Source organism: Camponotus vicinus, unplaced genomic scaffold (genome assembly GCF_025532165.1).
Source record: "Camponotus vicinus isolate PSW18456_S1 unplaced genomic scaffold, iyCamVici1.0 SCAF_3, whole genome shotgun sequence".
In the NCBI taxonomy this organism is placed as follows: domain Eukaryota; kingdom Metazoa; phylum Arthropoda; class Insecta; order Hymenoptera; family Formicidae; genus Camponotus; species Camponotus vicinus.
Window position 1 is genome coordinate 10,963,001 of NW_028141967.1, and position 14,810 is coordinate 10,977,810.

General features: G+C 35.5%; 1 protein-coding gene across 1 annotated transcript in view; it reads right to left on the reverse strand.

Annotated features, from left to right (window-relative positions):
• The window catches only part of LOC145968271 (uncharacterized), a 91,715-nt gene that overhangs the window by 45,292 nt on the left and 31,613 nt on the right, over positions 1 to 14,810 (reverse strand). Inside the window, exon 2 of the mRNA XM_083093653.1 lies at positions 13,783 to 13,898. Within this exon, the coding sequence (XP_082949779.1) occupies positions 13,783 to 13,898 (116 nt within the window). The remainder of the gene's footprint in view (positions 1 to 13,782; positions 13,899 to 14,810) is intronic.

Consider the following 14,810-nt stretch of genomic DNA (forward strand, 5'->3'; position numbering starts at 1 on the left):
GAAAAAGGTTTTATGCCAAATTGTACGATCGAAATGTTTAAGATTTTCGAGGTGCAGAAAACTAATCCCGCGACATTCATACTCGAAGATTCGCGCGAAAATTCCGTCGCTGGAAGATTCCATGAATACGAATTACAACGCGTTGCTAATCCTGACGTATATCTCGTAGAAAAAATTTTACAGAAAAAGGGTGATGACGTATATGTGAAATGGTTTGGAATGGATAAATCATACAATTCTTGGATACATAAAAATAATGTATTGTAAACATTTATTAAAATATAAAATATAAAATATATAAAATACGTATAAAATATAAAATATAAATATATAAGATATAAAATATAAAATATATAAAATATAAAAATATAAAAATATATACATGGTTATGTACAAAATATATATACAATTAATAATAAACAAAATGTACATTTATTTACAATGGTATACTATAATGTCCCCACGGTAACGTATCGGTGGTTTCGGGTACGATATACCGCTTATCATCGTACGGACTCAGAGCAATTTTCGTCTCGCAGATCGTGTATACTTGGTTTAGTTTAGATCGTATACACGATTGCTGACGCGTCATTTCAATTTCTTCGTGCAAACACCGCCTATAATCGTCAAACGTTATCGTTCTCGCGACAACGTTGCTCTTGACACCTTTAACCTTCTTCGTATCCTTTTTCCCGTCCACTCGCAACGCGTACATCTTTGTTCTGAGCCCGACAAATTCGGTCATTATCGCACCGTTGTTTTCGTCCTTCATTAGACCCGGTACCTTTTTATTTACAAGCGGTATACCGTACGCATTGTCCACCGCATAATCGCTCGTGTCGAATCTGTTGACGTCGCGCTTCATATTCTCATATACGTCTTCGCACTCAATGTGATATATGAGACTGTCGGTGTCGGTGTACATGACTTTACTTTTGTCGCGATATATTGGTGCCATATACTCATGATGAAACTCATACAAACACGTCTTGGATATGTCGAGTATGCACATACCCACGTAAATTGGTTTGTAGAATTTCATCTCGAGTTTACGCAATTCCACAGCTATTAGATTTTCTGAAAAGACGCTTCTGCTGTGGAAATTTGGCTTTGCGATCATTGCCTCTGCGCCGTACCGCCCGTCCCAGTGCGTTATGAGCCTAACATCTACACGATTCCGCACATTTTCCATGGTTTTGCCAAATACCGCATTGTTCATTAATTTGTATAAATTTTTTTCGAAATCGTTTTTAGTCAATGTTCTAAAATGTGTATTTAGTTCTATGTAATTTTGAAGCCAGGGAGATTGTGAAAACTGTAAAATTCGATGTATTTTTGTTATACGAAGACCATGACGCGTACATTGCTGCAGGTTGCAGTAGTGTATCACGTAACGCTTCTTATCGTATAACGTTGCAAGCAGCTTGAGCTCTCGTTTGCCGGGTGGTTTGTCGCGTGTCGGGCAAAACGGTAGGTCAGTGTGCGCATCGTGAAGATGTTGCGGGTACTCGAGATCGACTTCGAGGATATAGCCTGTAAGCGAATCTAGCGTGATCGATGATACGTCAAAATTGGACACGTCGTCGACCCATCGAAAATCGGCATAGGGCAACGACTGACACATTGCCCATCCGTACAAGTTATTTACATCAAAATACATCAAGTATGACGATGGTTTCGATGGATCGTACGATTCCATGTACTTGTTATTAGCACGAGCATATCTGTTGGAACATTGACTCAGACTGCCGCGTATACCACGTTCGATAAACATAACCATGTCGATATCTGTAAGCAGCTCGAACGTGATCTTGGTATGTTTCAACATGGCGTCCCACGTGTATCCGGGGAGAGTATAGTAATACGCGTCGAGTCCGTAACTTTCGATACATTTATCGCGAAAGTTTTCGAAAATATCGGCTAATAACAAGACATCAATTTTGAGGTACAAATCGCTATATTCGCCTAGCGTCCGAATGGAGAATCGCGTCCAGATGTTATCGGCATGTGCATAATCGGTCTCGGATACAGTTTCACCGGTCAAGGAACTGTAAAATGATTCGCGCGGTGGTAAATACGTATCTTGCAACTTGTCAACGGAATCGATGTATTCGTATGGAAATACGCCTTTCCGTGTTAATAAATTGAAATTTTCAGCTGATAAATTTTGAAATTCCGATTTTAAAATTTTGAGTATCTTTATCTAAAAATGATGCCAATTTGTCGAGACTCGATGCGAGAAATTTGAATGAATCGATGAAGCGTAATTTTACTTGATTTTTTGATTTTTCTTCCTTAAGATCGACATTTTTAGTAAACGAAATATATTTCTCTTTTGTTATTGGAAATAACTCGATTTTCCCTTTGAACGCAATGGCTATTTCCTCGATAATAAAGTATGAATCGTAACCGGATAAATTATGAAAAACTATCGGAATACAAAAAGATTCTTTATAATTTAAATTACAATTTGAATGTGCTGAATCTCTGTACCGCCCGGTCAGATGGCAATGATCGCGTACGCGTGTATCGTCTTCCGCGAATGGTTCTTCGCATATATGACATTGAGTGGCGTTATGGAATTTTTCCCACTCTTCGGACGTCAAATCTACCATGGGGACATTGATCGATAAAATATTCTTAACGCGAATTGCTAAATTTTTAAGATCTTCAACGAACCAAGAAACGCAATCGGCACTGCGACGCGAATGATACGCCGATAACGATTCGTCGTACGAACAATGTACATAATAACCTATACTAAATACTTGATGATGCTGGCACAAGTTTTGTTGTTCTTCCTCCGTCTTGGCCAGAACGCATTCCAAGTCGGCGTATACGATGAATGGAAGCCGCTCCTTCCGATTAAAGTTGTTGAACTCGAGCCACTTGTCCTTATCGCTCGGTAACCGAATAGCGCAGTCATTCATCTTTCCGCAGTCGACCGTATGCGACTGCAACTTGTCATCCGAACTAAAATAATGCAGACATCTGTAAAAGAAAAAAAATTCTTTTTTTTATTAAGGTTTCTTTTTTTTATTAAGGTTTTATTAAGGAACAATTTGTTATATAACTTATAATTATTTAAATTATATAAATTAAATTTACCGGTCGCAGATGTATTTCTTGTGGTCCTTTTTGCTCAGTTGTGAGCTCACGAGCCGGGATAAGTTCTTGATCCACGCGAAATGTCCGACGTTGTTGCCGTCTTCCACGTACAACAAGTTGACATGCTTATCCCGCTTTTGTTCCGTAAGACGTATCGGAACAATGCCCTCGTTTTCGATGCCGTACACATTGATCGAAACGTCGTTAACAAGTTCAAATTTCTTATTCTGATTTACAGTCACTGGAAACTCAATGTCCCGGAGATTCAGCACTGTCGCGTAATGCGGATACGAGGATTCCCGTTCCGCGTTCCTTTCAGCGGGGTATAGAGCGGCGACCACTGCCCACGCGAAACACGCATTGTCCTTTGATTGCACGTTAATCACCGCTCTTTTCGTCATAATCTCCCGCGGCAATTTAATGTGACATTCCGCGCGCAAGGGATTATACTTATTTATATTTACAGTCAAATTTAATATTCGCGACAGTGCCCACCCGCTACCGCGTTCCTGAAACTCTTCCAGCGACGCCAGGGTGGGCTCGATAACGCGCCGTTCGTACCACTCGCGTAAATCGGACGTGCGAAAGAATTCATAGTTTCTCGTATTGATACTTTTGTTGGCGCGTTTATCTCCGGTCACGAATTCACCGTTAAATAGTGTTCACTTTCACATTATAATGTTTCTTCATAACGTTCATCACATGTTCTAACACAATGTCTTTGGCGTCCTCGAGAAATTGGCGAGGTTCGATGTGATTATAGTTTATCACCGCACCAGTCAATACGCGACTCTCGAACGCCGTATCAATCTCGCGCCACACAAGTCCATTTTGACGCGTGCTACATCCGGCACCCGCGTGTACAAAACGTCCGCGTAACGAATTTTTCAAACCCTCAAGGCGCGCGATCCGAGCAATCAGCGATTGTCGATTCCCGATCGATAATCGCGGTCGTTTGATTCAACTTTACTCTTCCAACGATTCGATATACGTATCACATCGTTGCTCCCGCACAATATAATCTTCCAATGAATTCACCAAAGTGGATTGCTCTCGCAAACTTTGTTCCTTCATATTGTAAAGGACTTGCGAAAAGCGCTTCCCAATGACTGTTCTGATGTACTTTAGCGAAAATATTGGCGGGGTGTGCCTCTTTATCATGATTTTTATTCTCTTGCATTGTTTTATCATCGAACATTCTAGAATGATTTCATCTTAAAAAATTCCCCGGAATAGCGTGTGTAATTTAACCTTGATAATTTCGCGTTTTGTCACGTACATTTGAAAAATCTGACATGATTGCATCAGGAGCAGCCGTACATCGGCGCTTGATTTTAGCGCATTCAGCTAAATCTTTGTCTAGGGGTGATGCGCGTTTTAACCTTGGCGGTTATTTTTTTTCGCGATTTGTCACGTACATTTGAGAAATCTAACGTGATTACATAAGGAGCAGCCGTACATCGGCGCTTGGAAATTTTTGTTATATTCAGCTAAATCTTTGTTCTGGGGATGATGATGTCACCGCAGCCGTACATCGATTTATTTGTACGCCTTTCCTTGCGCTTCCATCCTTTGGCATCTCTCTCTCGCCCGCTAGTTGTAAGTCTCGCGATATCTTCGTTGCGCTCTCTCTCGCACGTTAATCATAAGTCTCACTATCTTCGGCACGCGTTATTGTTCTTTCGCGCTATCTCTTTCTCTCACGCTTAGATAGAATAAGTATAGTAATCTCTCTCGCACGCGTTATGACACAAAAATATACACAGTTAAATAAATTTTATATTTTATATTTATAATTGAAAAAATGTATTTATTTACACACCTTTCCCTTGCGCTTCCATCCCTTGCGCTATCTCTCTCGCGCTAGTTATAAGTCTTTATCGTTGTCTCTATCACACTCGTCAGTATTCTCGCGATATTATCGTTCTCTTTTTCGTACGCGTTATCGTTCTCTCTCGCACGCGTTGTTCTCGCAATATTGTTCTCTCTCGCGCTAATTGTAAGTCTCGCGATATTATCATTGTCTCTCTCACACGCGTCGTCTTCGCAATATCGTTCTCTTTCGCACGCGTTGTTCGCGCAATATTGTTCTCTCTCGCGCTAATTGTAAGTCTCGCGATATTATCATTGTCTCTCTCACACGCGTCGTCTTCGCAATATCGTTCTCTCTTTCGTACGCGTTATCGTTCTCTCTCGCACGCGTTGTTCTCGCGCTATCGTTCTCTCTCTTTCATATGCTCGTCGCTATCACTTACTCACTTACCTTTGCGTCGTCCTTCTCCCACCTATGCGCCATCTTACAATGCGTCGTCCTTGTCCCACGTAGACGCCATCCTTGTCACACGTTGATATCATCCTTGTCGCACTGTCCTCTTCACACACTTAGCGCTATCCTTTTCCCACACGTAGCGCTATCCTTCTCACACCTTCGCACCGTCTTCTTTCCGCGGATCCCCCTTCCCCGCGCGGATCCCCTCATCCATCGGTCGCGCCGCGGATCCCCCTTCCCCGCGCGGACCCCCTCATCCATCGGTCGCGCCGCGAATCCCCCTTTCGCGCGCGGACCCCCTCGTCCATCGGTCGCACTGCGGATCCCCCTTCTCCGCGTGTGACTTCGCTCACCGCGCGCCGCAATTCCTCCCCTCGCGCCTCACCCCTCCTGAGAGGATCTGAGTTAGAGAACCGGCCTAGTATACCTACTATATTATATAAGAATTTAATTCTTTTAAATATAATATACATAATAATAAATGATTTCAATTTAATTTTTTTATATAATTTTTACAAAAAGCAAAGTTAGCTTCAAAAATTACAATATTGCATAGATATATTTCGCAAAAAAAATATAATCTGTTTTATATATTTTATTTAATATATTTCTCATATACACGTATTGTCCTTAAATTATATGCATGGAGTATGTTTTGTTGTTTTACTTTTGCGTTCAAAAAAAATTTTTTTTTAATTTATAAATTGTTTGTATAATATATAAAAAATGTTTTTATAATTTTTACAAAAAGCATTGAAATAAAAATATTCCTTTACAAAAGAAAGAAACATACCAAATATGTAAAACAATATCTGATATAAAGTTAATCACAGAATTACATTTTTATTTTTAAGAATAATGTTTCCATTTAAAACATAATTAAAATGTTATAAATGTTAATAACAAAATGTTATAATAATAACAATTTAGATCCGACATTGAAAAAAAATTAAAATGGAAGTGACAAACAAAAACTTGGCGTTTTCGAATCGGACCGTTAAAATTTGATATGCGATGAAATGTGTCCATACAGAAAATAATTGGTATTAGATATCCACTAGATATGTTTTATGAGCACTAAGGATATCCACGAATATATGAAAAATATTTATTAGAAATGTAGTAGATATTCAAATGTCTGCAATTCGAAGTTTCATAAATCTACAGAATATGTAAACCAATATCCTATAGATATCCGTACAACATTCAGTGGATATTTGTATAGATACATTTATTATTAATATAGATACATTTACTATTATGTAGTGATATTTATTTTTGCATGGATGTTTATTCTATCTTCTATGATACATATATGACAGAATTTGCCATAAAGAAAAATTTAACCGTTAATTTTTGGAGCTCTGGGGCTCCTTTCGCAAAAGATAGAAGAGATGCTATAACAATCTTCGAGCTAATGCGCTCTTTGACCGATAAGCCTTGATTTGCGGGACCTGTGCCGCGGCCTTATATATACCGTCTTAGATGAATTCCACTTTTGGGTTACACGTTTTCCTTTTCACCACCTAACGGCAAGGTTTATGAAACTCGTAGAAATATATGAATATCCATTGGATATCTTTGGTAGCTATTTGGTGAAAAACTCACACTCAAAAAAAAAACGGGCTACTAAATTTTAGCAAAATTTTTAAATATTTTTTTAACGGCAACAAATCAGCAAAAAATTACCGTATTGATATGAAATAAAGCTCAAATTAAACAGTTCTCTTAAAAACTAAAAAACCAAAGGATCCCGCATATTTTATATGAAAAAAGTGGCTTCGGTCAAATTGGGTGAAATTGATATATGTTATAGTTTAGGTGGTGCTGATCAAAAGTTTCCTGAGGCAAAAAATCCAAAAATCAAAAGTATAAAAGATACGTTGATTTGAAGTAGGTAGTATTGAAATTTAAAAAACGTTTGGGTAATTATGCAGATATACGGAGCCACTTCCGATTTCAATAATTTTCACATATGTTGTCAAGGTCAACACTCTGAGTAATGTTATAAAGATTTTAGCCCGCGCTCGTTGTTTATTAATAAATTATTAACCAAAAGAGTTTAATGAATAGAACACAATTTTACGTCATAAAATGGTTATATGACGTGATCCACTAAATTTTAGTAAATTTTCTTAATTTTACATAACCGATAAATCGATTAGATGCTTTCATTCGAATAATGGCTGCTATGTATCCTATCAATGAAAATATAAATGAATTATAAATTACAATAGATAAACATTTATGCTACTTCCTAAAATTATTATTCTTTATTTTAAATACATTTAATACAATTAAAAAATATTACAAATGTATGTGTACACACACACACACACACGTGGGGGGTGCAAGGGGGGGCCTTCGGCCTCCCCTCCCGCAACCACCCCGCCGGTAGGGGACGCATTGCAAAGAGTTAAATCACAATGGATATATGCTGTAAGTTATAAAGCGAGGTCCACCTTGCCTACCGGCGGGGCGGTTGCGGGAGGGGGGCCGAAGGCCCCCCTTGCACCCCCCACGTGTGTGTGTGTACACATACATTTGTGATCATTTTTAATTGTATTAAATTGTATTAAATTCTATATAAATTTAAATTGTATTAAATGTATTTAAAATTATTATTTTTTTATATAACAGCTAAAATAGTAGGTTTATGGAAAAAATGCATATAACCTTTTTTGTAGTTTTTCAGCGGCTTTATTTTTTGCTTAAATTTTTTTTTATCAAATCAATATTTTCGGAGATAAAAAGCATTAAAATTGTGAAATTCTTTTGTTAATAATTTTTAAATAAACAACGAGCGCGGGCTAAAATCTTTATAACATTATTCAGAGTGTTGACCTTGACAACATATGTGAAAATTATTGAAATCGGAAGTGGCTCCGTATATCTGCATAATTACCAACGTTTGTTTTTGAATATATAGATTAAATTAATATATAAATATTTGAAAAAATATATTTATATATAATATGTGTCACTTCTACAATATTTAATGATTTCAAATTGTAGCCGCGCCTTCGATTCGCACGACTTAAAAATATTTATTTTTTTCGCCGGTGAAAGAGGTAGACGAAATCACAAGAGTCCGCAGAGAGAATTAAATTATTTTTATTCAAGGAAACAAAATCTACTCTTACGGAACGCCCGAGCGCGTTTCGAACTTCAACTCGTGAGACAAGTAATATTTTTACGGACCAAAGAGAACGCGTGTGTTCTGTGACTTCTAATCGTACAATGAATCATTTTGAGAACAAGGAATAAGGCTCCCAGTAGCGAATTATTTAAATAAGGCATCGAACCAGATCGTTCGATCATTTCGACCAATCGTAGATCGACGATACCCTGTTTGTCTTGATCTAGATATTGACTTTTTGACGTAGAGCTCCAAAAAACTAAATCAAAATATCTGCCCCTTTGTCCGCAAAAATAACGTTCCGTTCGAGAATATTCGAGAAGATTCTTAAACCTAACGGCTTTATAATATAATACAGACTTTCTCGAACACAAATCCTTTCTGTTATATATGCGTGCATGCGTACGTGTGTGCGTGCGTATGTGTGCGCGCGCGCTGTACTTGATCTCTGTGTAACAGACACGCATGACAAAAAGAGTTTAGAATCATTAAATATTGTAGAAGTGACACACATTATATATAAATACTATTTTTTTCAAACATTTATATATTAATTTAATCTATGTATTCAAAAACAGATGTTTTTTAAACTTCAATACCACCCACTTCAAATCATCGTATCTCTTATACTTTTGATTTTTGGACTTTTTGCCTTAGGAAACTTTTGATCAACATCACCTAAACTACAACATATTTCAATTTCACCCAATTTGACCGAAGCCACTTTTTTCATATAAAATGTGCGGGGTCCTTTATCAACAAGTGCCAACAACTCGTGAAAACATGATTGAACGAATCAGGAATGCTTGCGCACAAATTGAAGCGGACATACTTTTAAGTTGTGTACAACATACGAAGCATACAATCATTCGAAATGCGGATCAATAAATGCATCGAAGTTGAAGGTCATCAGTTCGAACACTTATTAAATTGAATGGTAAGAGGCAAGGGGACTCACTGAAAACAAACACCACGAATGTGAACGGCAAGGGGACTCACAATAAACAAGCACCCCGAATGTGAGAGGCAAGGGGACTCACAATAAACAAGCACCCCAAAGGAATTATAATTTCCGTCACGTCCACGTCGTTCATCCTGGGTAAAGCTAAGAACAGATAAAAAATTATCGTAGGCATCTACGATCATTCGAAAAACATGTTTCAGACAAAAGTTACTTTTCTTCAATGTAGCATCAAATGCAATAAAACATGGGGATTCCCCATAAAGAAAACGAAGAATAACCAATTTTCGCCGAATGCAGCGCCATCTATCAAGAATCGAAAAAAAAAGGTTTAGACAAAATTTACGTGTTTTTGGACGTAGAATCCGAATCTGCAATAAAAAGTAGGGGTTCCCATTTAAGATTTCAACGTTACCCCCAGCCCCACCCCTAGGGGGACGGGACGCGGCTAACTTTTGCAGAATAGAATTGCCCCCTCGAAAATATTGAGGGTTTGTATGGAACATTTTTTTCGTAATGCTTATTTCTCCAGATATTTCTAAGTCTCAAGTTAAAAAAATCATATATACAAGGTAATTCAAAATAACCCTAGTGTCTTTAAAATGACACATTCGTGAGTCAATTCTAAGACGATTTTTCCTTTGGCAAAATTTCGTCCGACGCTTAGTTTTTGAATTATTAAAGAAAGTAATTAACTTATGACGGGTCGGATACAAGAGGCAGGCAAGAGTGGCGCGATTCATCATTAGACGCGGGTGCTTACGCGGGACGCCTGCTGCGATCAGCTGATCGCTACATACACACATGCGAATACATACATTCTCATTCTCTCTCTTTCTCTCTTCCTCCCTCACTCTCTCTCTCTCTCATTTGCTTACTCACTTGAAGTCATTATTACTCTTACTTAAATTATTATCTACTTTTTATTATTATACATTTTCACTTTAATTATTATTATTTTTTTTAATTGTACTGTTTTTTTTTTACGAGAGAGAGGAAAATGCATTTTATGCATACTCACCGACCGGTCCGGTGAGTTATGTGGGCCTCGAGTACAAAGTCGAATTATCAACTCGGTACTCCCTACCCACTAAAACCCCTCTCTTTCGCGAATTTTCTCTAACACTGTTTATTTGACATCCCGAAATCTGTTTTCACACAACACCAAAGAATGGTTATTATTACCTTGTTCGACGCATTGCTGTAATTCCTTGAGAAATGAATTTTCCGACAGATCGTACTTTCACTCAAATTGAACGTAAATATCATGTTCTAAGGGACAGAGATCCACACTAAATAATTAATCGAAAGTTCTTTTTTCTTTTATAAACTGTATTCTTTTATAAACTTCAACATAATCACATTCATTCACTCACTCGATAAGACGAGAAATTTACCAACGACTCTATCACTAATCACTATCAATCACTGTCGAATAATCACTGTTGGCAATTAAAAACCACTCGATTAAAGAAACACACGCGCACATACGTTATTACACGACGCGACGACGCGACAACACGATGATATTTACCCGGCGACAGCAAATAGTTTTTGGTTATGGTAAGTTACGATAGGTTCTTCAATCAAACACATGTTCACATTCGACAGTGCTGTTAGTACCTTAACCTACCGTAACCAAAAACTGTTTGCTGTCGCCGGGTAAATATCGTCGCGTTGTCGCATCGTCGCGTCGTGTAATAACGTATGTGCGCGTGTGTTTCTTTAATCGAGTGGTTTTTAATTGCCAACAGTGATTATTCGACAGTGATTAATAGTGATTAGTGATAGAGTCATTGGTAAATTTCTCGTCTTATCGAGTGAGTGAATGAATGTGATTATGTTGAAGTTATAAAAGAATACAGTTTATAAAAGAAAAAAGAACTTTCGATTAATTATTTAGTGTGAATCTCTGTCCTTTAGAACGTGATATCTACGTTCAATTTGAGTGAAAGTACGATCTGTCGGAAAATCCATTTCTCAAGGAATTACAGCAATGCGTCGAACAAGGTAATAATAACTATTCTTTGGTGTTGTGTGAAAACAGATTTCGGGATGTCAAATAAACAGTGTTAGAGAAAATTCGCGAAAGAGAGGGGTTTTTAGTGGGTAGGGAGTACCGAGTTGACAATTCGATTTGATACTCGAGTCCCACATAATTCACCGGATCGGCCGGTGAGTATGCATAAAATGCATTTTCCCCTCTCCCGTAAAAAAAAGTACAATTTAAAGAAATAATAATAATTAAAGTGAAAATGTATAATAATGAAAAGTAAATAATAATTTAAGTAAGAGTAATAATGACTTCAAGTGAGTAAGCGCAAATGAGAGAGAGAGACAGAGAGAGAGACAGAAAGAGAGAGAGAGACAGAGAATAAGAATGTATGTATTCGGATGTGTGTGTGTATGTAGCGATCAACTGATCGCAGCAGGCGCCCCGCGTAAGCACCCGCGTCTGTCTGACGGTGAATCGCGCCACCCTTGGCTGCCTCTTGTATCCGACCCGTCATAAGTTAATTACTTCCTTTAATAATTCAAAAACTAAGCGTTGGACGAAATTTTGCCAAAGAAAAAATCGTTTTAGAATTGACTCAAGAATGTGTCGTTTTAAGGACAATAGGGTTATTTTGAATCACCTTGTATATATATATATGTATATATATACATGTATATATATATATATATATATATATATATATATATACATATACATATATACATATATACATATATACATATATACATATATACATATATACATATATATATATACATATACATATACATATATATATATATATATATATATATATATATATATATATATATATATATATATATATACAGGGTGAGCCATTTTAATTAACGCACGCAATTATTTCGGAAACAAAGCATTTCAGAGAAAAATGTTTCAGACAAAAGTTTTATGGTTTCGAGGGGGCCATAAGATGGCATCATTGGTTTGACACTGAAGAGTCATTTGAAGGTCACGTGAAGGTCACTTCAATTTTTTTAAATGGAACACCCTATATATTTTTGCACACTCTTGTAGCTTATCTCGAGAGCTTTCCAAAACACTATAATTAAGTACCTTTTCGTTAAGTACTTTTTGAGTTATGAGGCTTAAAATAATTTCTTAATTTTACATAAATCGTAAAATATCTTGTAAAATATTCATTTTTTGATTATCTTACCTTAATACTTTTACGTACAAAATAATGAGAGAAATCAATTGGTGTAAAGAAAACACATAGTTGTTTTTAAGAAAAAATATGGAATTGTTAATTGCAAATTACATATTTTTTCTTCAAAACAACTATGTGTTTTCTTTAGACCAATTGATTCCTCTCATTATTTTGTACGTAAAAGTATTAAGGTAAGAATCGAAAAATGAATATTTTACAAGATATTTTACGGTTTATGTAAAATTAAGAAATTATTTCAAGCCTCATAACTCGGAAATTACTTAATGAAAACTTACTTAATTATAGTGTTTTGGAAAGCTCTCGAGATAAGCTACAAGAATATGCAATAAGAAATAGGCGGTTCCATTTAAAAAATTGAGGGTGACCTTCATGTGACCTTCAAATAACTCTTCAAGGTCAAACCAATGGTACTCTTTTATGGCCCCCTCGAAACCATACAACTTTTGTCTGAAATATTTTTGTCTTAAACTTATGGATTTTGAGATATTTCAGTGCGTAGATTAAAATGGCCTACTCTGTATATGTTCGGCCGGGAATCGTAATGATATGCAACGGGGGTGCAATATTATCAACATAGTGCTATACAATATCATATTTTGTATTTATCCAAATTTGTATTTTAAAATTGAATATTATAATTCCGACTGTAATCTTAATAATACGATACTATCAGTTTGTTTAAGCTTCTCTACTATAGTCAATGTTAGATTAACTTAATATAATTGGTAATTTTTATGTGAATTTTGTTAATTTTGAAAAATATAACTATATCACACACACCACACCATACACACACGCCTAAATATATTTGTAGTACAAACATAATTTTTTTTTGCTTTCATAAAAATATTTTGCAAATATAATTGCTTATATAAAACTTATATCAACTTTTATATATAAAATTTATATTAACAAAAAAATTTAAGTATTTATTAAGTAAATTTAAAACATTAGACTTTATTCTTTGAAACTAGAACTTGTCTATTTATATATAATTTTAAATATTTATAATTTATATATAATTTTTAATATTTTAAATTTATATTTTTCTTTTTTATATTTAAATTGTTATAATGATACTATTACATGATTTACTCACTTTTGAACAATGATGCCAGTTCCATAAATGCCCCCATTTTCATTTGGCCGTGGTCGAAGTAAAGAATAATCGTCACCGCATTCTCCGCACTTGCCTTTGTTTTTCATGTGCTGAATCTAATAAAAATGATTTTTATTTATTTTAATATAATTAATTTATGTTTATTCTTGTTTTTCTCTATATTTTTTCTATCCTTGATGAAAATATTCTTAAAATTACAATGAATTCACTAAATATAAATAAAAATAACTATTAATTTTAATATACATCAAAATTTCCATTTAACAAAATATATTTAAATACTATGAATTTTGAAATACTACAAATTTTTAATATTTATAAAAATTAATGATGAACTTACGAAGCACATTAATTTGTTTTTAAATTTGTTTTAATGTATTTTATTTAAAATACATTACTTCCCTCTAAATATTTAATTGAAGTTTAACCAGTTAACCTGGTACACCCGAAATCAACGTTTTGTGCCAAAACTGGTGAAAGCAAATAAATTCGTATTTTACATGAAAGTTTATCTATAAGGGGTTTTTTGCGTCGCTGGTGACGAATCAAGGGTCGAAATTTCAAAATTCAAAATGGCGAATCCAATATGGCGGACTAATTTTGTTATTTCATTATGGAGAGAATCAAATTCGATATGTTCGCGTTTTTCGAGTTTCTTATGATGAATCTATAGACAAAATTGCAAAATTTAAATTGGCAGATCCAATATGGCTAATAACGGAGGTAAGAGTATCCATAATAGAATACCGTTAGTCATTTAGTCCGCCATTTTAGATTTTGCAATTTCGACTTTGAATTCATTATAAGTAAACCGAAAAACATGAATATTTCATGGAATTTGAATCTTCTCTAATAGAATAACAAATATAATAATAGAATAACAAAATCAATTCACCATACTAAATCCGCCATTTTGAATTTTAAAATTTTGATCCCAAATTTATCATCAGCGACCCGAAAAATGTGGGTGTATCAAGTTTCATGCAAATCCGTTGAAAATTACTAAA